Source organism: Bos taurus, chromosome 25 (genome assembly GCF_002263795.3).
Source record: "Bos taurus isolate L1 Dominette 01449 registration number 42190680 breed Hereford chromosome 25, ARS-UCD2.0, whole genome shotgun sequence".
Classification (NCBI taxonomy): Eukaryota; Metazoa; Chordata; class Mammalia; order Artiodactyla; family Bovidae; genus Bos; species Bos taurus.
The window spans coordinates 38,810,059-38,837,683 of NC_037352.1; the positions used below are offsets into that span (position 1 = coordinate 38,810,059).

The following is a 27,625-nucleotide window of genomic DNA, read 5'->3' on the forward strand; positions in this document are numbered from 1 at the left end:
GGAAGTGGCAGATGGCCCCGCCCCCTACTCGGGTCTCTGTGGAGCCGCGGACGCGCCGGCTTTGAGCATCCCTGGCCAGCCAGGCGGGAGGCCCCGGAGCTCTGGCTCCGGAGGCAGCGGCTCGGCCCGCCTTCGACATGGCCAGCTCTGGAGAGGTACGGCCGGCGCTTCTCCGCCCTCCTCCCTATCCGGCGGCTTTGGCCCCGCTCGGTCCTCCCCATCCCGACTTCGGTTCCCCTGCGTCCTTTCCGTTTCGTTCCCTGTCCCGCTCCATCCTGCCCGTCCCCACCTCGGTTGGCTCTGTGCTTCCCATCCGGTCCCCCAAGCGCGGCCCCGGGCGGTCCTTCACACTCCGACCCTGGCGTCGGCCTGGCTTGGTCCTTGCTGCCCCGACCTGGCCTTGGCCTCGCCGGCTCCTTCCCTTCCCGTCCGTGGCCTTACTCGTTGCCCCATCCGTGACCCGTCCCGCCCCCTAGGACCTCACTCTGTCCCTGAAGGTGTAAGTTCTCTCAACCTTCGGTTTTCCTTCCCTTTCCCAGTCCCTCCTCCTGATGGGCAGACCTCTCCCCGCTCCCTGCTTTCCCAGAGTTTACAGCTCCTCTGCGCCTCCCCGGCCCTTTTCCCCTGCCCCGGGCCTTGGCTAGCTCTTGGAGCTCTGAGATGTTCTTTTCCCTGCCTGCTTCCCATCCCATCCTTTGTCGCTGAATGTTCAGTTTCAGCCCAGCCCACTTTTCTCTGGGCCTGTTTGTTGTGTGACTTGCTGGGCGGGTAGTGGAGGAAAAGCCATTTCACCAGGGGGCCTTATGACTTAACTCTGAATCCTCCACAGTCTGGGTCCGACAGAGAATCCCGCCGAGTTCCTGTAATGTGGTGCAAGGTATTCTCTCTGTAGATTAGGGAGTGGGGGATCTGGACTCTGACTAGGGCCTTCCCATTTGCTGCTTCCTTCCTACTTTTATGTATACTTGTGTGCACCTGTATTTATGGCTATCGTCGGGGACCAGCAACCACTGAGTGAACTTCCTGAGTCTTATGGGCTTGCTTGTTCTCTGGGGAACTGGAGTAGATGGGGCATGGGTACACGGAAGGTGGCTAGGGTTACTGACAGCTCTTCAAGTGAATTTGGGTCAGAAGTGGCCCCTAGATTGAGAGGGAGGCTGTGTCCCCCCCCAACACACACACACTGGTGGTAGCAGTGAAGGGCCAGAGAGTACCAGCTCCCCCAGAAGAGTCATGGGGGTAGACTGGCTGTGTTAGCAGGTTCTGGTTACTTGCATGTGCTTAGTGTGTGGGGGGCAGGCGCGGGGGGGAGGGCATGGAGGGCATCTGCTACTGTGGTCTTACGCGGTCCTGGTGCAAAGGCCCCTCTGTTTCTTGAAGTACATGTTGGGGAGCTGCCCAGTGAAGCCTCTTGTCACATCGTGAGCATCTCTTGGTTTGAGAAGAGAGAGGGGAGTCTTATTCTATCCTGGATGTGGAGATAAGGTCCCTTTCTCTGTGTTGTGCTTAGTTGCTCAGTCATGTCCGGCTCTTTGCGACCCCGTGGACTGTAGCCCGCCTGGCTCCTCTGTCCATGGGGATTCTCCAGGCAACAATACCGGAGTGGGTTGCCATGCTGTCTTCTGGGGGATCTTCCCAACCCAGGGATCGAACTCAGGTCTTCCGCGTTGCAGGCGGGTTCTTTACCAGCTGAGCTACCAGGGAAGCCCCTTTCTCTGGGTGGATCTTATGATTGATTGATTGATTGATTGATGGAGATATAGTTTGCATACCATAAAATTTATATACTTTTAAAATATGTCTTTTTATTTTTTGGCTGCTCTGTACAGCATGTGAAATCTTAGTGCCTCGACCAGGGTTTGAACCTACATCCCCTGCAATGCAAACACGGAGTCCTAACCACTGGACTGCCAGGAAAGTCCTTAAAACTTACACTTTTCAAGTGTATAATGCAGTGATTTAAAAAAATATATTCACAGGGTTGTGCCACCATCCCCACTATCTGATTCCAGAATGCGGCAGTCTGATTTTGAGAGTCCTTGGTGGGTTTGAAATGCAGATGTCCTCCTCCTGTCCTTCTGAGGAGCTGGGCTCTGCACTTGTAATAGCTCTTCAAAAGATTCTGAAGCAGTGGTTCACTGACACCCAGTTCAGTGCCTCTTTCCACTGGGCATTAAAAGGTGATCCCTGTTCATGAGCTGTTCCTGGCCAAGTGAGGAGGCAGTACAGCGCACCTGATGAGGCTGGAGGGGGTGAAGGGTGGCTGGGCCAGCGGTGGAGGAGCAGGGTGAGTTAAGTGTGTCTGGGGTGCTGGAAGGGCTTCTTGAGGAGGGAGCCTTTGAGCTGAGGTTTCCAGAGTAGCAGTTTCCCTTGTGTGGTGGGGGCATCATTGAGTGGAGGGAGCAGCTGTGCCAAGGCTTGGAAGTCCGACTGCTGGGTATTGGGGGCCATTCTGGAAATTGCCAACTAGAGAAGCAAAGACTTACGAAGAGGGGCAGTGGGGCTTGCCTGGTTGGTCCAGTGGCTGACTCTGTGCTCCCAAGGCAGGGGGCCCGGGTCAGAAATTAAGATCCCACATGCTGCAGCTAAGAGTTTAATACTAAATAAATAAATAAAAATTTAAAAAGGCAACGTGAGAAGCATCCTTTCAGGTTGCTCCTTTGATTAAAAAACAGCATGACAGAGTTCCACACACTTGCAAAAGAATGTTGTAATGAATTTCCCTCTATGTACTCATCGGCCAGTTTTTAAACAATTCTTCTTGGAGTGTAGTTGGTTTAAACTGTTGTTGGTTTCAGCAAGGTGAATCAGCTCTATGTATATACATACCACTTTTTTTCAGGTTCTTTTCCCATATAGGTCATTAGAGAGTGTGAGTAGAGTTCCCTGTGCTTCATCGTCCAGTTTTAATAGTTAATACAGGACTGATCTTGGTTCGTCTCTGACCCTTGCACCCCCTCCTTGCCCCTTGGGTTATTTAGAGCACATCCCAGACACCTCCTCAGTTATCTCTGAACCCTGCGATTTCTTTGGGTGCCTGACTATAAACAGTCAGACAGTGAACATCCTAGGAGGGGATTTTTTTACGGGGCCAGTACCTAGGTTTCAGCTTAATTTGGCTTAACTTTTTTAAAAATTGTGAGATATTACACATTCTGAAAAAGAACGTAACACAGTTTATCGAATAAACTCTTTGAGCCCCCACTCTTGAAGTGGTTTTCAGCGTGTAGTCCGGTGCTAGACGGCTGGTTCCCAGGTGTGCCTGATAAGGATCACCTGGCCCTGAGCAGGGATTTCCGGACACCCCAGGAAGCCCCATGCTGGACCCTACCGGAAGCCCCTGCGGCCCTTTTCCGGTGGTAGAGGGCGGGGCGGTCTCGGGCTCAGCCAATCAGGCCCTGTCTTGCGTATCCTTGCCCTCTGACCTCGGGCTACTTACCTGACTTTTTTTTTTTTTTTTTTGTAAAGATGGAGGGTGGGACTGCCTCAGTTTCCCGTGCTGAGAACACATTCTCCGGAGAGGCAGAGGGAAGCAGGAACGTGTGTATTTGGGTGTGCGTGGACGTGGGCCTTGTGCGGCCCACGTTTTTATTTGGCGAATGAAGAAGCGAGAGGCCTCCTGTCTTCCTCCGGGTGGAGTCGCCTGTGTGCTGTTGCCTCCGCAGAGCCTTTCCTGGGGGGCTGGGTAGGGGTGGGGGGGTGCCTCGGTTCCAGGGAGAAGACTCTATTGGTGCAAACCCTGGGCCTCCTTCCAGCATGGGCCTTCGGGAGACCAGGGAGAACCGATCTGCTCTGCTGCCTGGGCGGCTGCTCCTCACACAGGCCCGCCGCCCCGAAAGCCCGTGCCTGCCCGGGGTGGAGCGTGGGACGCTGGCCTCGGGACAGCTCTGGGGGGTGCAGCACGTGGAGAACACGATCTCGCAGCATGTGCTGGGGCTGGACGGAGGAAAACGCTGGTCAACTCCTGCTTTGTTGTGTGTGTGTGTGTTTTAATGTAATTTCTGGGTGGTAGTCTTAACTGCGGAAATTATATGATGCTGGCGTACCTGAGACAGTTTTCCCCCGTGTTCTCTTTGCTCTGCAGCGGCATTCTTACTTTGATAAATCTGCGAATCGCGGGGGGAGGTCGGAAGGGGTTAGCCTCGGGTTGCTCGGCGGAATTGAGGCCCAGCCCTTCCGTCTTGTCCCCCAGGAGCCTGGCACACCGAGCTCGCCTGATAATGATCACCGCTGGTTCCACCCGCTTTCGGGAGACGAAGTCCCTCGGTCTAGGGTGCGGTCTGCGAATCTGATTTTTAACAGATGTGCCTGGGCGATTCCAGATAATTGGACCTGGGAAATTCCTCAGGGAAGTAATGTATGGTTCGAAAGAGTGGACCCAGAATACAGCGACCCAGGGCAACTTGTGGACTTGGGCCTGATGGCCGCCTGCTGCCCTGGTAGTGGTGGGAGGAAGGAAAGAAGGAAGAGAAGGCAAATCTGGCTGCCGCCTCTCAGGAGAACGGGAAAGTGGGAGGGGCTGGTGCTGGTAGGTCGGCAGTGGACGTGCAAACGTTTCTTGCCCTGGCCAGGGCTTGGCTTGATGCAGAGGCCAGAGGGGCGTCGCAGTCAGAGCTCCCAGGAATCCCCTGGTGCCTGCATGGGGTACGCAGAGGGGCCCTTCCTCCCGGACTTAACGGTTGCCATGGCAGCAGCACGGCTTTCCAAGCCTTGACGCTTCCATCCTTGGCAAGTATTACCAGCAAAGAAGCAGGCTGGAGAAGGTGGGGCTGGTAGACAGAATCATTGGGCAAGCCAGTAGAAATAGTTCTGGGTACTCTACTGGGAATGTCACAGAGGCACCCCACTCAGGTCAGTTTAGAGGCAAGAGGGTCCTTTCCGGAAGTGTTGGAAAGATACAGGGATGCCTCTCTCCCGCCGCCACCCCCCCCAATGGGCTCTTCTTAGAGAATCCCAGTTCCCTGGCCTTGATTCAGGGATTTCCTGTCACACTAACAGAGGCCTAGTCCCTCTCCCTCTTGGTTGTACAAGGCACTGATCAGTAAGATGGGAAGCCCACATTTGGGCAGAAAATCTTTTGTTGATTTTTGCAAAAAGAAAATGAAACAGTAAGACGTGTGGACATCTTACTGGAAATACCAACAAGGGTTTCTAACCAGAAGTGGAGAGAAGCTACGGTGCCTCCATTGTTTTTTATGAATCTTTAAGATTTTTAAATGGCATTGGTCTGGTTGGTGCTGCTGCTTAATTATGAGGGCTTCATCATTTCGTTCTCTCCTTTTACTCGTCCTTAACAACAGCGCTGAGAGGTGCCCATCTGGCGCTGTTCTGAGGAGCTGATACACAGTAACTCCTTAACCTATCACAGTGATCCTGGGGGGTGAAGACCAGGTGTCATTATTTCTGGATGGAATTCACCTGCCCAAGGGTTTTACGACTGACACTCTGGGCTAAGGAGGAGAAACCGCAGCTTTCACCAACGACAGCCTCAGCTGATGGTCGTGAGTTGAGTCGGAAACCTGCCAGACTTGGCTGAGGAACTTCGGTAGGAAGAAAAATCTCTCTTAAATTAAAAAAAAAAAAAAATTGAAATTTCATTTAGACTCTGTTATGTTCAAAGAGAGATCCTGGTGTGCAGCTTGGAAAGGGAGCTTTTAGAGAATGTCCAATGTCTCTTGCTCTGTAGTTAAGAGTTTTGGTAACAGCTCCTCCCCACGGACCACGGCGAGGACTTCCCTTGGCTGAGGGCTGCCCTTGGAGATCCCATGGAAATTTGGTGCCCCTTATTTTCAGGACACGTGCGATGACAGCGACACGGCCCCGGTGGCAGACAGCGCCCACCTGCTGGGCTTCTCCGACGAGATCCTTCTGCACATCCTGAGCCATGTGCCCAGCACGGACCTGGTTCTGAACGTCCGGCGCACCTGCCGGAAGCTCGCAGCGCTGTGCTTGGACAAGAGCCTCACCCACACGGTGCTGCTGCAGAAGGACTACGAGGTGAGGGGCCCGGAGGCAGCGTCTGGCGTGGGGGCAGAGGTGGGGAACAACCGAGGTGCCCTGCTGAGGCCTGGGGTGCCTGCTGCTGCTGCTAAGTCGCTTCAGTCGTGTCCGCTCTGCGACCCCATAGACGGCAGCCCACCAGGCTCCCCCGTCCCTGGGATTCTCCAGGCAAGAACACTGGAGTGGGTTGCCATTTCCTTCTCCAATTCATGAAAGTGAAAAGTGAAAGTGAAGTCGCTCAGTCGTGTCCGACTCTTAGCGACCCCGTGGACTGCAGCCTACCAGGCTCCTCCGTCCATGGGATTTTCCAGGCGAGAGTACTGGAGTGGGTGCCATCGCCTTCTCCGGGTGACGAAAGCTGGGGGCGCAGGGACTCTGCTGGCGATCCAGTGGTTGGGACTCCACCTGCAGTGCAGGGGGTGCGGGTTTGGTCCCTGGGGGGGAACTGAGAGCCCCGCCTGCCTTGCAGCGAAAGAACCAGAACATAAACAACCAGGGCAATGTTGTAACACATGCAGTGAAGACTTTTCCAAGGTGAAAAGCCTGGGGCCTAAAAGTATGGCTGTTAGCCACCTGGGCCAGGGTGTAGGTGAGGGGGGTGTTGTTCTGGGAGGGTCTTAGGTCCTGGCACCAGGCCAGGAGGGAGACGGATTTCCAGGTTGAGAGTTACCCAGGAGTGGACTTGCAGACCCATGAAAGGTGTTGGGCTCTCCTGTGAAGTTGAGCACAGTTGGAGGCACCACTTCGGCCCCCAGCCGCAGCCCAGAGTTGAGGTTGCCTGCATCCTCCCCAGTGCTTGATGCTGTTAGTCTTTCTGGTGGTAACCATCCTGATGCACGGGAGCTGGTATCTCTTTGAGGGTTTAACTTGGTTTCCCTGATGAAGGACGCTGTGACTTCTACTTTCATCAGCTGCAAGGGCGATTTGTGTATCGTCTCAGAAGTGTCTGTGCAAGGCTCTTGCCCACTCGTTATTGTCTGTCTTTTTCTTAATGAGTTTTGGGAGTTCTTTGTATGTTCTGGTGCGAGTCCTTGATCAGATGTATTGTGACTGTTTCCTCACAGTCTATGGCTTGCCGTTTCATTTTATTAGCAGTGTCTTTTGAGGAGTGTAAATTTTGCATTTTTTTTGTTACTCGGTCGCTAAGTTGTGTCCCACCTCTTTGCAATCCCATGGATTGCAGCACACCAGGCTTCCCTGTCCTTCACTATCTCCTGGAGTTTGCTTAAACGCATGTCCATTGAATCGGTGAGGCCAGTCTTTTGAAGAGTGTAAGTTTTTTATTTTGCTGATGTCCAGTTGAATTTTTGAGTTCCTGTTTTTTGTATTCTGTTGAAAAAAATCTTTGTGAGACCTGAGGTTGTGAAGATTTCCTCCTGCTGTCTTCTTTCTTCTTTTTATCTAACGTTGTATTACTTTTAGGTGTACATGGTAATGGTTTGCTGTTTGTATGCAGTGGGGAATGATCATGTCGAAGTAACAGTAGTACCTTATGGAGGTATAATTGTTTTTTCTTGGACGAGAACTTTTAAGATCTTCTCTTGCAGCTTTCACATATGCAGTATGTTTGCATCTTTGTGATAATGATGTGGGGTTATTAGCTATGGTCCCTGTGCTATACTTCACATCCCCAGGACTTATTTTGTAACTGGAAGTTTGTGCCTTTTGATTATCCTCTCCCTCCAAATCACCAATCTGTTCCCTCTATCTATGAGCTTGGTTTTAAAACTTCCTGTCTTTTATGGAAGTCTAGTTGACTTACACTATTATATCACCTTCAAGTGTACAACGTAATGATTTGATATTTTTCTAGATTACACACCATAGAAAGTTATTATAACATTATTGGCTCTATTCCTATACTGTAAGAGTTTTTTTTTTAGCTCCACATATAAGTGAGGTCTTACACTGTCTGCCTTCCTCTTAACTGAGTTCACTTAGTGTACTTACTTAGCTCACTTGGTGTAATGCCCTTAAAGCCCATCCGTGTTGTTGCAAATGGCAAGACCTCCTCCTCCTCTTTTTTCTGACGGGAATGCCACACTGCGTGTCTCAGGCTCGTCTTCCTTCTCCGCTCGTCTACTGATGGACGCTCAAGTTGCTGCCATGCCTTGGCTGTTGTCACTAACACTGCTGTGAGAAGGTGGTGCAGAGAACCTTTTCGAGTTAGTGTTCTTGCTTTCTTTGGGTAAATGCCCACAAGTGGACTTGGTAGGTCATTTGGTAGTTCTGTTTTTAATTTTTTGAGAAGCCGCCATACTGTTTTCCACAGTGGTTGCATCAGTTTACGTTCCCACTAACAGTGTCCAAGGGTTCCCTTTTTACTGCATCTTGGTCAACGCTTGTTATTTTGGTCTTCTTGATGATGGCCATTCTGTCAGGTAGGTGTGAGGAGTTTTTTTTTAATTTAATTTTATTTTTTTTGGCCGCGCAATGCAGCATGCAGGGTCTCAGTTCCCTGAGTAGGGATCGCTCCCTGCACTGGGGTCTCAGCTACTGGAGCACCAGGGAAGGCCTTACCTGGAGTGTTTAGAATGTGTCTTTCACCTGTGCGGTTCCAGCTGTGGACATCGCTGTAGAGAAGTGATCACGTGCACGAGCCTTACATACACAGACGCTCGATGCTGTGTTGTCGGAAGGCCGTGGTAGTCGCTGGGCCCACCAGCGGGCTGGATGTACTGTGGCTCCCTGACCGTCCAGGCCAGGTTTTTGAGGAACATGTAACCATGTGAATGTGCACGTGATGTAAAAGAAAGCAAGGGCCAAAGCCCGCTTTCTGGACACGATTCTACTGTATGATTTGAAAGAAACCCACACAACACGAAACTTCCCTTCCTAACCATTTTAAGCATACCATGCTGTTAGCCCTAAGTACATTCACAGGGTTACGCAACCGTCGCCACTCTTTCTGAAAGTCTTTTTAATCGTCTTAAACAGAAGTGTTGGAACTATTAGGCAATACTCCCATTCCCCTTTCCCCAGGCCTCTGGTAGCCTCTGTTCAGCTTGCTCTCTCTGGTCTTGCCTTTTCTGGATCTCTCACATCAGTGGGATCAGACAGTATATGACCTCTATGACGGGCCTCCTGGAGCATTCCATCCTCAGGGCTTGCCCCGTGCTGTCGCAGCAGCCGAGCTTCATCATTCCTCGCTGTGTCGAGCAGAATCGCACTGCGTGGACAGACCCCACTGCCTTATCTGTTCAGCGGTCAATGGAGAGCTTGGGTTGTTGCCATTTTTTCGATTGTTGTGAACGGTGCTGCCGGGAGCCGGGGTCTGCTGGTGTCAGTCCCAGCCCTGCTTTCAGTCCTCTCGTGTGCACACCTGACCGTGGACTTGTGGATCACGAAGTGACTCTGGCTCTTCAGGGGATCCACCAGACTTTTCCCCAGGGGCTGCCCCACTTTCCCTCCCGCCTGGCCGGGGCTCTGAGTGCTGGCGGGAGGTGAGTGTGCGGGGAGGGATGAGGCGGCTCCCTGACCGTTGGGGGGAGGATGCGGGCTGGGGGATGAGGGCAGAGTTGATGCTAGTGCCTTCAGCCGCACTCTGTCCCCCTCTCCCTGCCATCCGCAGGCCAGCGAGGACAAAGTGAAGCGGCTGGTGAAGGAGATCGGCCGGGACGTGCAGCAGCTCAGCATGGCCGGCTGCTACTGGCTGTCGGGCACCACGGTGGAGCACGTGGCGCGCTGCCGCGGCCTGGTACGCGTCAACCTGTCGGGCTGCCCCCTGACCTCCCTGCGCCTCTCCAAGGTGCTGTCAGCCCTGCCGCACCTGCGCTCCCTGGCCATCGACGTGAGCCCCGGCTTCGACGCCAGCCAGCTGAGCAGCGAGTGCAAGGCCACGCTGAGCCGTGTGCGGGAGCTCAAGCAGACACTGTACACACCCTCGTATGGCGTGGTGCCCTGCTGCACCAGCCTCGAGAAGCTGCTGCTCTACTTTGAGATCCTGGACCGCACACGGGAGGGCGCCGTGCTCTCGGGCCAGCTCATGGTGGGCCAGAGCAACGTGCCGCACTACCAGCACCTGCGCGTCTTCTACGCCCGCCTGGCCCCCGGCTACATCAACCAGGAGGTGGTGCGCCTCTACCTGGCCGTGCTCAGCGACCGCACGCCCGAGAACCTCCACGCCTTCCTCATCTCCGTGCCCGGCAGCTTCGCCGAGAGCGGGGCCACCCGGAACCTGCTGGAGTCCATGGCCCGCAACGTGGCCCTGGACGCCCTGCAGCTGCCCAAGTCTTGGCTCAACGGCTCGGCCCTCCTGCAGCACATGAAGTTCAGCAGCCCCTTCTACTTCAGCTTCAGCCGCTGCGCCCTATCTGGTGGCCACCTCCTGCAGCGCGTCATTGACGGTGGCAGGGACCTGCAGAGCCTGGCCGGCCTGAACCTCAGCGGCTGCGCGCACTGCCTGGCGCCTGACTGCCTGCTCCGCAAGGCGGAGGACGACATCGACCCCGCCATCCTGGAGGCGCTGGTGGCGGCCTGCCCCAACCTGCGGCACCTCAACCTCTCAGCCGCCCACCACCACAGCCCCGCGGGCCCCAGCCAGCACCTGTGCCAGCTGCTGGCCCGGCTGCCCCACCTGCGCTCCCTGTCGCTGCCCGTCTGTGCCGTGGCCGACTCCCCGCCGCGGGCCGACCGTGCGCCCATACCGCCCACCATGCGTGCGGTGCCCCGCGGTTTCGGCAAGAAGGTCCGCATCGGCGTGCAGTCCGTCCCCTTCCCCGGGCCGGCAGGCCCCCAGCCGTCCTCGGTGTTCTGGTCACTGCTGAAAAACGTGCCCTTTCTGGACCGCCTGGAGCTGATCGGCTCCAACTTCTCGTCCGCCATGCCGCGCAACGAGCCCGCCATCCGCAACTCCCTGCCGCCCTGCAGCCGGGCGCAGAGCGTCGGGGACGCGGAGGTGGCTGCCATCGGCCAGCTGGCCTTCCTGAGGCACCTGACGCTGGCCCAGCTGCCCAGCATCCTGACGGGCTCGGGGCTGGTGAGCATCGGCCTGCAGTGCCAGCAGCTCCAGTCGCTCTCGCTGGCCCACCTGGGCTTGATGGGCAAGGTGGTCTACATGTCTGGCCTCTCAGACATGCTGAAGCACTGCAAGCGGCTGAAGGACCTCAGGTGAGGGGCCCTGCCGCAGCCTCCAGGGCACAGAGGGGAGTGCGGAGTGTGGCCTTGAGTTTGGCGAGCGTGTTTGCCTTCCTGCCGCATGCCTGCCAAGACGGAGGGCACAGGCCTGAGAGTCTCGAGGGCCGGGGGCTTGACCAGGGACTGACGGTGTGTAGTGGGGGGTGTCGGGGTGTGAGTTGGAGCGACAGCGGTTGGTGGCATCCTGGCAGAGCACACAGGAGGCCGTGCTCCTGAGCCCGGTCTGGGACATCGCCCTCATCGCTGGCGGTTTGAATGCCTGTGTCCCAGAGGCTCGGGCGCTGGTCAGAGAGGGGCCTGAGCCCCTGCCTGTGCCCACAGAGCTTTACGGAGCAAGCTGTGGAGGCCAGATCCTCACTGGGCAGAAGGGCGAGGGACGACGGGGGCGGGGGTGCCACACACACCCTGCCCCAGGGCACAGCCAGTCATGGCAAGTGCCTCTTCCTCCTCCTCTGCCCTGCTGCCCTGGCCGCAGACACTGCTGGTCACTCGCGCTGAGTTCGGCTAGCCCTCCAGTGCTGGCAGCCTGCAGGTGGAGTGGATGGGCCCCCCACGCCCACCACACCTGCCATGAACACCCATGACAGGGGCATCTCTGGGGACGGACCTGGAGGTGGCGGGCATGTTAAGCGAAAAATAGAAAAGTGTTGAGGAGTCTGTGTGTACCGCGTGCTCTCCTCGCTGCTGCTTGAGCAGCGAGGTCCCCAGTGGGAAGCGAGGTCCCGCATCGCCACCTAGTGGCCGAGGTGTTGCAACGTGTCCTTCGCTGGCTGGCGGCATCTCCATCCTGCAGGCGGCCAGGGCGCGGGTGGGGGGTGATTGCAGCCCAGCAGTGTTAGGTTAGGGCTTGTCTCCCTGCTTCAGTGTTCCCATTTTCAGCAGCCCTGCCCCTGGGGGCTTCCTTCCTGACGGACCCGGAGAGAACGTGAGGCCTTTCAGAATCATGCCCAGAGGGACCCCCGTTCCCCACGGTTTTAGGAGCTTAGGACTTCTGTTTACATGTGATTAAAGCCCCCAGCTCCCTGCTGCGTTTCGTTTCAAGGCCTGGTGACTCTCGTGTGGGACAGCTCTGAACAGACATCCCGTCACCTCAGACCTGATTTTAAAGTTGCTTCCCTGTCCTGTCTTGTCCGTGTCCCTGGGCATCAGGAGGCTGAGTGCTGGCCCTCGGGCTCTTGTCTGGGGAGGGGGAAGACAGCCCCTTCCCCATGTCTGCCTCACCCAGGGCATCACTGCGTTCAGAGCGCTCAGGCTCTCCTGACGCTTGGAGGCTTTCTGCCCCCAGCACAGGCCTACTGCCTCTGCGGGGAGCGGGCTCAGGGGGTCTTGCTGCTTGTCCTGGAAGCCTCTCTTTTGATGACGAGAGCCCATGGCTGCAGATCAGCTTCTTGGGGGCTGCCCGGGAAGTCACTCTCAGTTTACCAGGCAAGACGGTTTTGGGGTTCCCTGTGGGTCTTACATTTTGATGGAGGTCTTGCCAGCCTCCCAGGCCCACCGAGAGTGTCAGTTTCTGTCCCAGGTGTTACACCATGTTTGTGCTGGGGGTGGTTTGTGCAGTGCCTGGGCCTTGGAGGTGGGGGTGGCTGGACCCAGAGGGCTCAGGACTATGTCACCCCAGGTGTGGCGGTGTCCCCACAGTGTGGGCATGGCCTGGCGCAGGGCTGTCCTGTGCCTTCCTCCCGGCCCTCGTGCTAACAGGGAGGGTGAGGGCCCACAACGGCCCGCACAAAGGCCCCCAGAGGCCTGGGTGGCTGGTTGAGAGGGAGCCTTGCCTGGTGCCCACTCGCCGCCCTTTAAAGCATCCTCCTGGTCAGTCATAGGGGGCAGACGTAGCTCTCTGAGCTGCAGTTTCCTGCAGACGTGCCTGAATCTCCATCATCCCATGAAGCCCTTCTCGCCCACCACAGCGCCTGTGCGCTCTCTGCCCGCTCTGGGCGGATGTCTCTGGCCGGCCTCTCCCTCTTGTGTTGCCAGCCTTGAAGTGGCTCGGGCCACGTGACCGTGGACTCCCCCAACAGTCAGAGCGAGTTGTCAAAGCTCAGGTGACAGCCCAGCATGTCTGAGAAGTGCCGCTGGGGCCTGGTTCTGATCCCCAAGGACGACGCTTATTAACAGTTTTCCTTGTGGGAAGCTTTCGGGTGGACTGGATCCATGCTGACCTCTGTCCGTGAGGCCGCCTAGGACTTCCTGTATGATTTACCAGGAAATGATCTTAAGCTCTGCTTGTGCCCCAGCTCCCTGCCCCGGGCTGCTGTGCCCGTGTCCTGGGGCTGCCCTGACAAACGACCACCAGCTGGGTCACCCAAGACAACAGGGCCATCCTCTCACAATCAGGAGGCCAGAAGTCCCAGGTCAAGGTGGGTGGGAGCCTGTGCCAGGCCTGTCCTTCGGCCTCTGGTGGCTGCAGGCAGTGTGAGCATTCTTAGGGTCGTGGATGTATCCCTGCAGTGCACCCCAGCTGTTGCAGAGCCAGCTCCCTGTGCCGTCACGTGGCTTCTCAGGGACCGGTCATTGGACCAGCTCCTGCCCCAGTCCTGCGTGCCCTCATCTCAAGTCATTTGTGTCTGCAAAGACCCTGCTTCCAAACACGGGCCCTCTCCCCCGGCGCCCCGTGCAGGTCCCGAGGGTGTCACTGCAGCACGTCTTCCGGGGCCTGGTGCAGCCGGTCCCCGCACCCCTCCCCATCCTCCTGGCTCTCAGGCGCTCTGAGAAGGCAGTGCAGCCGCAGAGCGAGCCTGCTGGGCCTGTGGGCCCCCGGACAGGAGCCCTGTCGTCTCATGCCGCATGTCCTGTCTCCCCGCAGGTTGGAGCAGCCCTACTTCAGCGCCAACGCCCAGTTCTTCCAGGCGCTGAGCCAGTGCTCCGCGCTGCAGCGCCTCTGCCTGGTGTCGCGCAGCGGGACGCTGCAGCCCGAGGCCGTGCTGGCCTTCATGGCGCGCTGCCTGCACGTGGTGGTGTGCCACCTGTTCACCGGCGAGTCGCTCAGCACCTGCCGCAGCCTGCAGCAGGCCCTCCTCCGCAGGTGAGTGCGCGGGCCCCTCGCAGGCGGCAGGACCCTCCTCGTCGTCATCCTGCGGCTTCTCAGGAGTTCCCCGGGGGACAGCTGTCAGAACCGGGCACCCACGTGGTGCCACCCGTCACCCTTCAGCCTTAGGCTCCAGGCGTCGTTTCCCCATCACGTCGTTTTTCTGCACGGGTTCGCTTCAGAGCCCCTGTCGCGCCTGGTGGGCCGTCTTCTGGAGAGCTCTGGGCCATCCGGGTGCCTGGGGAGGCTGCTTCCAGCCCTGCCTCACACGAGGACCTCTGCCCCCTTCTTTCCTGAGAGCCTCCACCTCGAGCAGCAGAGGCCTGGCTCTTGTCCCTGTGCTGTTTGCTGACTTGTCCTCGTCCCCAGCCTCCCACCCCCACCCCGCAGTGTGCAGGGTCCTAGAAGTGATAGGGCGTGTCCAGGAAGTGGCTCGGTTTCGTGCTCTCTGCATGGCCATCCCACACCTAAGCGTCCCTGTGGGTGGGAGAGCCCCTGGCCCACAGCCTCGCCCATGCGAGACACTGCCAGATGCCCGGGGCTCCTGGGCGAGCCTGTCCTCGCACCATGAGTCTGTGCGGTGTGTTTCCAGGGAGCATCGTTTCGCGTGCCTGTTGCCGGGCTGCGTCTCCTTGTTTGTGGCCGATCCCCTCATTCCTGGCGGGCCCTACTGTGGGGCTTCCTCAGGGAGTGGCGGCGCTTGGGGCCGGTGAGCCCAGAGTGCGGCCGCTGTGCCATCGCCTGCCGTGGGCCCGCCTCTCCGCTGCTGGCTTTCCCTACCATCGGTGTTCACTGTGGACGCAGGTTACGGCTGTGGGTCCAACAGCCTCCCCTGCTACCCTCCTACGCCCCAAGCTTCCTCTTAAATCTGCCACTTGCCCTGGCCCCTGGTCCGAGAACGCAGGCAGCAGAGCCTCTTGGTTGGTGTATAAAACGCAGCTCCGTGGGCTTTGAATGACAGCTGCGGGGAATCTCCGGGGCAACTGCCAGACATGAACCTGACCCCTGTGTGCACAGAAAGTTCAGAGACTCCTGTAGAGGCTGCTCCCGTGGGTGCTAACCTGAGCACGTGGCAGCTGCCTTTGGCCAAGTAAGCGTGTGCTGTCGGTCTAGCAGGAAATGGTGAACTTGGCTTCACCGGCAGTTTGTAGGGAAGCAGTTAAGTGAAGCGATGTCTGCAGGGTCCACTCCGGGGGACACTCCGGATCCTGTGACCTCTCACCTATGCACTCCGGAAGCTCTCTCTGGCGCTCCGGAAGTTCTCTCTAGCGCTCCGAAGTTCTCCTGGTCCCTGGGGTCCTCAGTGAGGGCGTTATGTCAAGTACAGAGATCCTTCTGGGGTTTCTAAGCCTTCCAGCGCACACTGGAGAAGTCAGGGTTGGGGGTGGAACCTAAGTCTCAGAGAGGTTGACTGCAGTGCCCTCTGATGGCTGTGCGCCTGCCAGCCGGGCCTGGTGAAGCCCTTCCCGACGCTAAAGACTTGTTTTTCAGTAAGTGTGCTAAGTCGCTTGAGTCGTGTCTGACTGTGTGTGACCCTATGGACTGTAGCCTGCCAGGTTCCTCTGTCCATGGGGTTCTCCAGGCAAGAATACTGAAGTGGGTTCCATGCCCTCCTCCAGGGGATCTTCCCAACGCAGAGAAGATGGTATTTTTAAAAGATCTTTAAATATGTGTAACCTAAAGTTTCTGACTTTAACTGTTTCATGGTGTGCGGTTAGCGGCACCGAGCACGTTCACAAAGGGAGCCTCGTTCTACTTTTGCTTCTGTGGACTGTACAGACATCTTTTCAGTCTCCAGTTTTCCATGTCTCTGCGTTGGTTCAGATTTAGAAGCAGCAGGCGTTTGCGGGGCTGTGGGTCAGGGCGGAGAGCTCACAAGATTCTGCCTTCTCGTGGGTGTGTGTGTCCCCCTTGCCATCCGGGCCTTTGCAGAAGGTGTGCGGTGTGTACACACCAGGCCGTGTCCTTCCCTAGTGGGTCCTGGAGTTTGACAACCGGTCCAGCAGGAACGTGTATCGGCTCTCAGGACTGGAGTGAGGGCCTGGAGCAGCCCTTCCTGGGGAGGGGGGTCTGCCCCGAGCGGGTCCCCAGGGGCATGAAGTGCTTAGGCCCCCTGGAGAGGAAATGTGGTGACGCGGCAGTGCCCCTGGCGGCCGTCGAGTGTGGCCCTGGGGGTCCCAGCCCCCTTCTCCCAGATCTCCACGCCCCGCGGATAGGGGAACGTGATGGAGGAGGCCAGGCTGGTCACAGAATTACAGACGTGGCATCAGCCAGGTCTCCGGAGTCATAGGGCTCAGGCCGCCCCACCAAATGGTCCTTATGGGGTCGCCGGTCCTTGCGGTTTGCTGTCGCCTTCCTCAGGAGAAATCCTAGCAAGGGTTTTCTCCTCCCTGGTGTTCATGATCTTTCTAAAAACAGACCGTAAAAAAAATAAATAAAAATAAAAACAGACCGTGGATCAAGCTGTTTTCAAGTGGAAGCTCCCCTTGGCTCCCCCAGCCAGAGTGGCCAGCAGTTCTAGGAAGGAGTCGTTATGTGCTTTTGTGCTGATTTTGCTGAGTTAACGCTCCACCAGGGGTGTCTCTGTGTGTCGTTAAAGTTGCACACGTTCCCTTTTAAGGACGTTGTGGTGGCTCTGGCCTGGCCTTCACAGCTGACTCTGCACTCGTGACTCCCCTTTCTCTCAGGCCTGCGCCTGGGAGCCTGGAGAAAGGCCGGGGTTGTGGGGGGCACTCCCCACTCACCACTGTGTCTCTGCCCTCGGTGTCCGGGCCTGAGGTCGACGTTGGCTGGGTGGATTTCCTGGGCGCAGGCTGGGGCCATGCTGGGGACCCGCTGAGCAGCTGAGGTGCCTGGAGCCCTGTGCGTGCTGGAGCGTGGCCCCCCTGTGGGCTCCCCCTGCCATGTCCTGCCTCTGTGGTTCCCGCCGCCCCAGAGCCCTGTGAGCTGTGTGCCCCGAGCCCCAGCACAAGTGGGGAGACCGAGGCTCCGAGAGGCTGGAGGTATAGCGGGACCCGCGCTGGAAGGACACGTCTGTGTTCCTGCAAGGCCTCTGCTGCGGGGCATGGGGTCCCGGCTGCGCTTCTGCGAGGCACCCAGCAGGTGGTGCCTTGGCTCAGGGTGATGGCGCTGGCTTCAGGCATCCCAGCAGGACGCATTCCACCTGGGATGACGACCTGGAGGGGCTTGTCGCCACCTTTTCTCACGTGGTGCCCTGCCTCAAGCTCAGAGGATTACTCAAGCACCTGCCCACTCACCCGCATGCCTCTGAGGCCCAGTGGTTACGATTCCAGGCTGTCACTGCCATGGCTGGGCTTCCATCCCTCATCGGGGCACTGAGATCCCACAAACCACCCGATGCAGCCAAAACAACAAAACGAGGCGAAACAAAACAAAAAGTCATGTACGGAAAATGACCTGCTGGCCCTGTTACAGGCAGAGATCTGAGTGTCCTGGCCTGCCTGCACAGCAGAGGGGGCGGGCCCAGACACAACCTTCACACCAGGCAGATGTCCGAGGGCGCGGGACAAAGAAAGGACCCAGCCTCCCCTGTGGGAAAGGCAGGAAGAGCCCTGCTTGTGGAAAGTGCAGGGCAGGCTGTGGTCTGCTCTGGTATGGGTGGTGGTGACCTCCTGGAGGGGGGTGGCCGCAGAGTCTTATGTGGGCGCTGGTCACACGGGGCCACACGGCCCCTGGAGCACGATGGTGCAACCCTTCCCACCCCTTCAGGCGAAGCCCACTCGTGTTAGTGGAAGGAGGGGACCACCTGTCACCGGAGGCGGGTGGGCCAGCTCTGTGGAGGCTGAACTCACAGCCTCAGCCCAGCCACGCTCCAGGCTCCCGCCTGCAGCTGGGCCTGAGGCAGGGTTCACACCAAGCCGGGCCTGAGGCAGGGTTCACGCCAAGCTCTTCCTGGCGGAGTTAGCGCTGTTTGTTTTTAGCAGAAGACGGAACACAACCCAAGAGAACGGCAGTAGGACTTGCTGTTCAGTCCGTCAGTCATGCTTGACTCATTTGCGACCCCATGGACTGTAGCCCGCCAGGCTCCTCCGTCCATGGGATTTCCCAGGCAAGAACACTGGAGTGGGTTGCTGTTTTCCTTCTCCAGGGGATCTTCCCGACCCAGGGATTGAACACACATCTCCTGCATTGCAGGTGGATTCCTTACCACTGAGCCACGTGGGAAGCCCCCCATTTGTAGGAGACTGGGAAGTAAATTATGATGCATCAAGCCAATGTAACGAAGCGCAGCCTGTAAGAGACTTGGGGTCCCCACAGGGAAGCTTTCAAGGCGTGTCTCAGACAAAAGCAGGGGCGTGCGCTGTCTCTCTCTGGCGCCTCTCGGAGGCGTTTCTTGAAGGCTGTGAGAAGCCTGCCGTGTTGGTCCTGGAGGTGTCTGTGTTGGGGGAAGGGGAGGTGCCCCAGGGACACCCCAAACCAGCTGCTCTGTGTTCTGCTTCGCCCCGGCCCGCCTCCTTCAGGCCTTTCTGGTGACAGAGCCTCACACCGAGTTACCAGCTCCAGGGGCCCAAGCCCATGGGTTTATGATCCTGTTCCTCCACATGGGCGGGCGGCCAGTGAGCCCTGACATGGAGGGTCTCTCCCTGCCCGCTTCTCTGCACGAGGGTGGGTCCAGGCTGCCCCAAGGGGCCCTAGGGGTCCCCGCAGGCCTGGCAGGGAGCTTGGAGGGCATGCCCTGCACACCCGCCTGGAGCGCATCTTGAGTTCTGAGAAGCTTTAGTAACTGTTTTATTCTTGGCCACTGCCCACCTCCCTGCTTCTTGAAAATCCCTGTTACAGCGAGAGTGGTTTTATAAAAGGTCTTATGACTTTGGCTTTTCTATAAGACTTTTATCTGGGTGGGGCAGCAGGGGGACCCAAGGCTGCCAACTTTAATTTCTCTCCTAGTTTCTCAGGCCAAGAAGCAAGCCAGCAGGTATTACTCAGGCCCAGAAGCAAGCCAGCACTGCTGCCAGGCTGAGGCCCCAGCCGTCCCCTCCCGGAGCCCTTCCAGCTCCGAGGCACCTGCAGGGCCAAGCACGGAGACCGAGGTCCCTGGGGCCCCCTCGTGCACTCGCGGACCGCGGGCTCAGAGCTGCCTGCACGGGACGCCCCTCTCCACGTCCGCTGGGCCGCGGCCGGGCCTGAGGTCCCGGGGCTGTGGCCGCCCCGTCGAGTCCTGTGTCAGCAGCGACCTTGGGGCTCAACCTCCCCGCCAGCCGCCTCCCCATGTCAGCCACAGGCAGACGCACCGCAGGCTGCCCCTCCTCATCCGCCCACCCCCGGTCGCTCTGCAGCTGCGTCCCCTCGGGTCCTTGCTGTGGCATCCGAGTCCGCTGTGGGCCCATCTTTTGACATGTTGACGTGTTCGTGCCCTGGGATCCAATGGCCCTGTTTCTGGAATTTATCCTGAGGAAACGGCTCAAGCGCGTATATGATTATACTGTGTGAAACGAAGCTTACCCATATGGTTGTGGGAAGGGGTCCCTAAACCGTGTCCCTGGGGGAAGCGGCCCGCTGGCCGGGACGGGACCATGGAGGAGGTGGTCCCCGCCCGGGTGCTTTATTGCCTTGGGCGCAGGTTGGTCACAGCCCCGAGGACTGAAGGAAATTCACCAAACCCGACTCAGGCTGTCTGTGTCCTGAGACGTCGCCAGGCCGCGTCCAGGAGGAACGTGCTTAGCACAGAAGGAGAGGGTGCGTTGGCGCCACGGGAGGAGCTGGGGCCCCTGCGCTCACCTTACATTTCGGCGTGTTTTCTCTCTGAACACAACAATGGTTTTAAGACAAGCAAAATCTTGTCTGCTCCCTGGAGGCTCGGAGAAGGCATTTGGGGCAGCTGAGCTTCTCAAGCACCCAGAGGCCCCTTGGAAATCCCCTGGTGTGTGTAGAAAGTTTTCGGTGTGGCTCCTCCCTTCCGACCGCTGCAAGTGCCAGAGAGTCAGTCTGGTTGAACTTTCTGAAGCTCTGTATCTTGTTGGTGCCCTCGGGCCCCCAGGAGGGACGGCATCCAGGGTGGCGTCTCCTCTCGCCATCTAGAGCTTTTGTTGCCCCTTGTGGGGGCCAGGTGGCCGAGCTCGCATATGCCAGGTTCAGAGTGAGTGTGGACTGAGCTCAGGCTCCAGACACCCTGCCTCTTTCTACCCTAGATGAGATCCAGGCTAGCAGTGAGGGGAGGCAGGGGCTTCCCCGCCTCTGCTGCCCAGGATGGTGTGGGGGTTGCTGAGGGTGGACCTGGGCATGGGGGGGGCGGTGCCCAGGTGGGGGTGCCCAGGAGGACACACACACCATGCCTGGAGGTGAACCCATCAACCTGGCAGGCCTGGTTTTTGTCCTTGCAACCTCAGGCTGCATGCAGCTTTGGGTCTTTCCTCTCGCGATGCGATTCGCCCTGGTCAGGGTAGCGGCCCTCAGAGGCAGCCTCCCCTGCTGTGGCTCATCCATCTGGTTCCGAACATAGGGGACAGCAGGAATTTAATTTTCTTGCCTTGTATCGATTTACTCCAGTCTCAAACCACACTTGAATTGTACACACAAACATTACAAGCCATGTGCAGGTGACCCCGCAAAACCCGTGGATCGATGGCTCTCCACACGAGCCCCACCAAGAGCCTGTCTCCCCGCCCCCGGGAAGGGAGAGGGGACCTCAGCCCCACCCTCGGAAGGAGCGATTGCTCTCCCTGCTGCTGCCCCTCGTCCATGTTTTGTCCACGCTTCACTCTGCGTGGGGACGGTGAGACTCCAGCTGGGAGGGCGTGTGGACTCCTTGGTCTGGGAGGTGCCTTTCAGAGGTATGAGGGCGACTGAGCACCCCCCAGCCCCCGCTCTGTCAAGATCAGGGCTGACCTGGGTGCTGACCCCAGAGAAAGCCTTTGGAAGGACGTCGGTTTACTTGGGGCAGGAGTCGCATGTCAGGGCTGCTCTGAAGGGGCAGCTGCCTTCCGGGCTCCGGTGAGAAGTTAATCCCCTTCGGCATCTTGACGGCGGCTCCATAAGAGCCTCGGGGAGGCAGGTGGGCAGGCAGGCATCTTGCATGCACGTCCCACACCTGAGAATATCTTGTTTCAAGTCAAGTAGATCGCACAGCAGGCTTGCAGGTGAGGACTTGCCCACGAGGTTCATGGTCACAGACGCTCCCACCAGGAGCAGAACACGGTGCTCAGAACCGGAGGCATTTCCTCAGCGTCTTTATTGCCGCAACATCAGGTTTTACGAATGGCTTTCTGGCGTTCAGTTTGCACATGTCGAGATCCCGTGCAGTGCCGCTGCGGGGATTGAGGGAAGCTGGGGCCGCCGTTTCCTCGTCCCTTGCAGCAGGTGTGGGCTGGGGGCGGCCTGGCTTTAGCTCTGGCAAATTGTGTGGCCACCTTCTTGCCTCTCGCCCTTCGCAATAATATGGGATGGAAGTTCCTCCCGTGACCAGAGGCACCTTGGCTTCCGGGTGGGAAGGGGGCGGTCACCTCGCTGGCCAGGGGCTGTGGGGAGGTGACCTGCGGTGACATCTTGTCAGCTGCAGCGCGGTGCCCGGCCCGGCAGATGCTCCTTGTAAACTGTCCCCCGCCCCACGGGGTGGAGCCTGGTGCCCAAGGCTGCACGAGGTGGAAGGCTGGTCTGAGGTGCCCACAGAGGTCCGGGGCTGGCGGCAGGCACTGGGGCATGTCCTCCCGGCAGAGTGACGGCATCACATGACTTGGGAGTCGGTGTCCTTCTGGAAGGTCTGTGTGTGCACAGGGTTGGCCGCCTGGCCCCCGTCCCTGCCGAGTCCTGCCTGTGCAACCTCGGTGCTGCGGCTCCCTAGTGTCACCTTCAGGGACCTCCCCGCTACCCCGGGGAGACAGGGCCTGCTCGGACAGCGGGAAGGCCCCCGCGCACACTCCCGCGTCAGCCGCCGCACCTTGGGGACACGGCCTGTCTGCGCGCGGCCTGCTAACAGCTTCCCTCTGGTTCAGTTTCCAGGCGGAGCGGCCAGCGCTGAACGTCGTCGTCTTCCCCCTGCTCCACGAGGGCCTGACCGACGTGATCCGGGACGTGCCGATGGTGCACCTGGATGAGGTCACCTTGTTTAAAAGCAGAGTGGCCGAGGAGCCCCCCAACCTGTGGTGGTGACGGGAGTGGGTGCCTGGCGGCAGCCACGGACCCAGGACAGCCTGGACAGGCGTGTGGCCTCCCCCTCAGCCATAGCTGCTGTACCTGCCCGCCACCCGGGCCCGCACCCCCGGGCTCCCAGCGGGAAGGAAGCCACCTCCCGGGCTGTCTCGTGCACCCGCCCGGCCCCTGAGCGCTTCCTTGTGAGGACTCCACCTCAGCGCCCCTCGGCTGAGATGGGGGGGAGGGATGCGAGGCCGGCTGGCCGGTGACCGGGGGCCCGGCGGGGGTGCCTTCAGGGGTGCGGACTCACTGGAGCCAGGTCCCAGAGCCCCGCATGGCCCCAGTGCCCCCCGCCCAGGAGCGTCCCTTGACTCTGTGTTGCTGGTCGGCGGCCTCCAGGCTCTGGGGAGGGGCAGAGGGGAGCTCCAGGTGTGTGGCTGCAGTTTGGGGCTCCCTTCTTCCTGTTAACCCGGTTTTGTCTCCGGTTCCTTTCCAGCCAGACGACATCAGGCAGGTTGAGGCCAGCAGCGGGTGGCCAGGCGTCCCCGGCTGCACGTGGTCACGGCCACCGGCTTTGGAAGCTGCAGGTCCCTGTTTCTGGGGAAATGTAGGCAGACCTGCTTCGTTAGAAAAACTTGAAATATCAGAACCCAGAAAGGACGTGTGAGGCCGGAAAGGCAACCCCATTACCCTATTTCAGAGAGCTGTGTTTAGCACTTTAAAAAATGGCACTGCAGCTATTCCCAAAATGGGGGGTGGCGGGGGTGGGGGGCAGCCTCCCCATGTCCCAGCCTCACACCCTGGGGTCACCGGGTGCCTCTACCTTGTCACCCCGAGACTCTCCCCCAGAGCCATCACCCCCACGGCTGGTGGGCTTCCAAGGGCGCCGGTTGGGGTCCCTGCACCCAGAGGCTTGCCTCGACACCCCTGGGGACGCTCCTGGAGATGTCCCAGGAAGGCTGGGTGGCGTCAGGGGGCCTTCCAGCCGGGGGCTGGTGGGTCTCCAGAGAGGCTGCCTCCCCAGAGCCCGGGGCTGGCCTCCTTCCCACTCTGGGCTGGGCATGCAGTCTGCCAGGCCCGCCTCGCCGCTGCTGCCCACCTTGGCTGCTGTCTGCTCCGTGGCCCCCAGCCTCGCTGGCTTCCTGCTCGGTTGCACATGCTGGTTGCCCCCGTTGCGTGTCTCTTGTCCTGTCGTTCGCCTGTTGAAGGGACCTGGACCCTGAGCCCACATTCACCTGCCCTTCCCGGGGTCCTCCTGGGGCAGACAGTTCAGCAGCCCTCCCCCCACCAGGCCCAGGGGATCAGGAGGCCTTCGGAGGGCAGAAGCGTGCCTGGGGTCAGGGTCCCGGACGCACACACGCCCCCAGCGCTCCGGTCAGTCCTCCGAAGCACCATCTGTCTGGCGGCCTCCTGCCCCATGGCCCTGGCCCTGCTCTCGCCTCCCTGCACTGGGCAGACCGTGTGTTTGCACGTGGAGCTGGGCTCCTCCCCCACCCCGTGGCTTTCCTGCTGTGGGTGCCGTTGTCTGCTCTGGAGCGTGGGGTGCCCCCTTCCTTCCCCAGGTGCCGCTGGCAGTTTTCTGCCTCCTGCCTGGAGGGACCAGCGTGCCGGCTGCTCCAGGGGAACGCCTGGGGCCCTCACCCCACGCTCCTGGCTGGCTCCTCTGGCATCCTCGCAGGTTGCAGGCCAGACCGCCCCAGGCCCCGGAGAGACAAGGCCACATGCTGTGAACGAGGGTCTGAGAGGTGGTGGGATTCCCCCCGCCTCCATTCCTGGGCATTTCTGTCGGATGCACCTAGAGACCACCTGCAGGGCCATCGGGAAGGTGGTGTGGGGACTGACCGCTTCCCTCAGAGCAGGGCTGTGGCCAGCTTCAGCCTGACCAGCCGGGGGACTCGGCCCAGGATGGGGGCAGGAGACCCAGGGGCCCTGGTACTCATGTCTTCATCCACAGCAGCTGGACTCAGGCCAGAGACAGACCTTCCCCTGGGACCCTCCCCGCAGGCAGCCATGGTTCTCATAAGCAAGCGCTTTCAACCAACAGCCTCGTCTGTGCCAGCCACCAGGGCTGGGAGGGGCCGTTCACGGGAGGCTGGGGCGCGAGCTGCCTTGGAAAGCAGCCCCCTGAGAGGGGCTTGTGTTTTCAGTGTCCCCCGACCACGCTTTACTTAGAGCAAGCATTTCCCCCGCTCCTGCCGCCGGGACAGGACGCACCAGATGTCAGTAATGTGCTTATTCTCACTAAGTGCTATTTTGGCACCGTTGTTAATTGCAATTTATATTCTGCAGCATTTTATGCTGGGAGAAGAACCCACCCTGATGGTCCCCAATTGGCGGAACTGGGCTGTTAAGCGGCGGACCATATGCTGCCTGCGGAGAGGGGCCTGGTCAGCTCTGGGGCCTGCGCGTGCACGCATGTGTGTGTGTGTACGCGTGTTTGCGTGGAGCGTGCGTGTACATCTACGTGCCTGCACGTGTGAGTGTAGTCAGCCATGTAAGGGTTCTGTTCGTGGTGTGCACACGAGTGTGGGAGCACACGTCTGCATGATGTGTGTGCGTGGTGTGTGCGAGACAGACACCGGGGAGCGGGGAGCGGGGAATGAGGGAGGAGGGGACCCAGACGGATGTTTGTGTCTTTGTTAACAAGAGACCCCAGCTGGCCTCCGGAAGCCGCCCCTCTGCCGGTGCCCCGCCCTCAGACCTGAGGCCCCGCCCAGACCCAGAGGCCCTGCCTGCTCCTGGGGCTGGGTTCTGCTAAGTCAGTGCCTCCAGGCAGCCCGGCCACCCGCCCGAAGGCGATCCCGGTCCGGAGGCCTGTCGGCTGCCTTTCGAGGACCTGGGAAGACAGGACCGAGGGTACCTTTCCCAGGTCTCCAAGGGCTTCTCCTCTCGGGCCTGGGGCTGAGGTGCCCTCTTCCGGTGGCTGTGCAAGGCTGGGTGTTTGAGATGATGCTCCCTTGACCCCCTGCCCAGCCCCACCCTGAGGCGGGATCCGGGGCCCCAGGAGCAGAAGTTTGGCAGATGCCTGACCTGGGGAAGTGGGGCCGGGGTGCCCGGGTCTCTGCTGGCCAGAGGGCCTGAACCCAGCGGTCACAACCTCATTGCCCTGGTGGTCTCCTGGTGCATGGCCAGGATGGTGGCGGGTCCCAGTGCATACCCTGCCAACCCGCCCAGCCTGGCAGCGGGGGGCCTGCCGGGATGGGTCCTCCCTCCCGTCCCCCTCTGCTTCCTCTCGGCCTCCCTGTTCCGTTAAGATTTGCAAAGTGCTGAGACCTTGGAAAAAGAAGGGGGATTGGTGGGTGAGGATACTGGAGTGTGGCCCCCACTGAGGGAGACGTGGACGCCAACGCCTGTGGTCCTCGTGGCCTCGGCCCTTGGCCCCCTCCCTGTGCGGAGGGGCTCAGGGCACAGGATTCTGACGAGCAGTGTCTCTGGTCTGCCGGGCGTGATGAGCAAACACCCACAGAAACTCACAAACCCCAGGTCCCACACAGGCTGACCAGCGTCGTCTAAATTACTTTCTGAAGTTTTTTCAAAAAACTCTGAAGTATGAGGTCTTGCATTAATAGCACAGGGTTGGGGCACCAGCTGTACCAGACTCCAGGCCAGCAGTACCCAGAGGCTGCCCTGCTGTGCCCACCGGGGGAGCGAGGGTGTGAGAGCGGTGGGGGTGGGCGGAGGGCTGTGTGCAGGTGTGTGCTTTTGCCTGGGTGCCGTGGCACGTGACACCCCACGGCCATTGGTTGCCTCCAGCCAGTTCCTGGCTGCCACTCGGACTACTGCCCGCCCGCCCACCTGCCCATCTGACCACTGCCTGCCCCTCTGGCCAGAGAGTCCCGCTCAGCACAGGATCGGTAGTGAGGGGGTGGGGTGGGGGGTGCCAGGGTGTCTCACAGCATGTGTGTATGTGACCAGGTGCTAAGTGACCGAATTCGCGTCACCTGCCTTTCAATGACAGACCTCTTTGTCCTTTGGTGAAGCTGCTTCTGAATTTTGTGTTCCAACTTACATTTCGAATGGGTATTTTCATGTAAATTTGTGGCATGTCAAAAGTTTCAAATAAAGTGGAATTGATTTAGCAAAACCGGGCAGCTGTGTGGTCCTTCCAGCTGGGGCGCCCCTGACCTTTCCCCTGCGACCCCCTCTGCAACCCCGGAGGGTGGGCCGAGGTGGGGCACTCCGGTCACCTGCTGCTGTTCAGGTGTTGAGAACAGAATCTCTACCGGGCCGCTTGAGGGTCCCTGGAGGGAGACGTGAGACCCCAAACGGGGCCCATTTGCTGCCTGGGGCCATCAGGGGGCAGCCACTGACTCGGCCTTTGGGGGCTGGAGGGTGGGGGGGGCAGAGGCCACGAGGAGGGGCACAGCCAAGGCGGGGCTGGCGGGCAGGGATGCAGGACGCCAGGGAGACCCAAGCTGCCCTCCACACGAGGGCTCTGTACAGCTGGCAGAGGCCGGGTCAGCGCAGGTGTTATGTGGGGGCTGTGGGCACCGAGTCGGTTTCGTTTTTACTTAATACACATACTTGTATTTTCCAGGGGTAAAATGTACACAACATAAAACTTGCTGTCTAAACCATTTGTATCTGGACAGTTCAGTGGTGGTCAGTACATTCACGTGGTCGTGTAAGCGGCTCCACCATTATCTCCAGAGCACTCTCATCCTCCCAAACTGAGACTCTGCCCCACTAACAACTAACTCCTCACCCGCCTCCCGCAGCCCCTGGCACCCACCCGCCTCCCTTCTGTCTCTATGAAGCTGACTCCGGGGAACTCATCCAGTGAAATCACACTGTATGTGTCCAGTCGGGACTGGCACGTTGGCAGCGTCGGTTTTACGTGGAAACTTCCTGCCCTAGATTGGGTTCCAGGACCTGCCTGCAGCCAGGGGGAGGATGGAGAGGGACCGTTGAGGCAGGGGCTCAGGGCAGGTGGGCAGGTGTCTGGGGAGAAGTGGGGACCTGGACTTGGGCCGGGCCCAGAGGTGGGCAGGACAGAGGGGCAAGGGCAGGGGCCATCAGGTGGGCAGAGGGGGCCAGCGACGCCTCCTGAGCCACCGGGTGGTCCTCCAGGTGAGCCGCCTACCTGAGCAGCAGCAGCCACTCGGGAACAGGAGCCTCTGTCCCTTCCGGTTCTGCCTGAGCCCCGGGTGCCCCCACGGGACTCCCCACAATGGTTCACTTCCAGCCGGGAGCAGGTGAGCAGACTGAGGGGATGATCCTTGAGCGATCTCAGCAGTGACCCTCCCAAGAGGGGCAGGATTGACCCTCTGCCCTCTGTGTCCAGGGCAGCAGCAGCGGGCATTCATTGGACGGGAGGGTGGGTGCGAGAAGCCCCCGCGGGCTCTGCTTCACACACACGGGAGACATGGTCCCTGG

The 27,625-nt window shown here is 59.3% G+C and overlaps 1 protein-coding gene across 1 annotated transcript; it reads left to right on the plus strand.

Annotated features, from left to right (window-relative positions):
- Window positions 1–9: 9 nt before the first annotated feature.
- FBXL18 (F-box and leucine rich repeat protein 18) lies at window positions 10–26,333 on the plus strand. The gene is made up of 5 exons (XM_002698160.6): window positions 10–155; window positions 5,794–5,997; window positions 9,572–11,109; window positions 13,940–14,158; window positions 22,111–26,333. The coding sequence occupies exons 1-5, from the start codon at window positions 138–140 to the stop codon at window positions 22,265–22,267; spliced, it is 2,136 nt and encodes a 711-aa protein (XP_002698206.3). The 5' UTR covers window positions 10–137; the 3' UTR covers window positions 22,268–26,333.
- Window positions 26,334–27,625: the final 1,292 nt, after the last annotated feature.

Coding starts and splice junctions, on each gene's coding strand:
- FBXL18 (XM_002698160.6), top strand. Junction 11,110..13,939: donor AAGCGGCTGAAGGACCTCAG/GTGAGGGGCCCT, acceptor GTCTCCCCGCAG/GTTGGAGCAGCCCTACTTCA. Junction 14,159..22,110: donor CAGCAGGCCCTCCTCCGCAG/GTGAGTGCGCGG, acceptor CCTCTGGTTCAG/TTTCCAGGCGGAGCGGCCAG.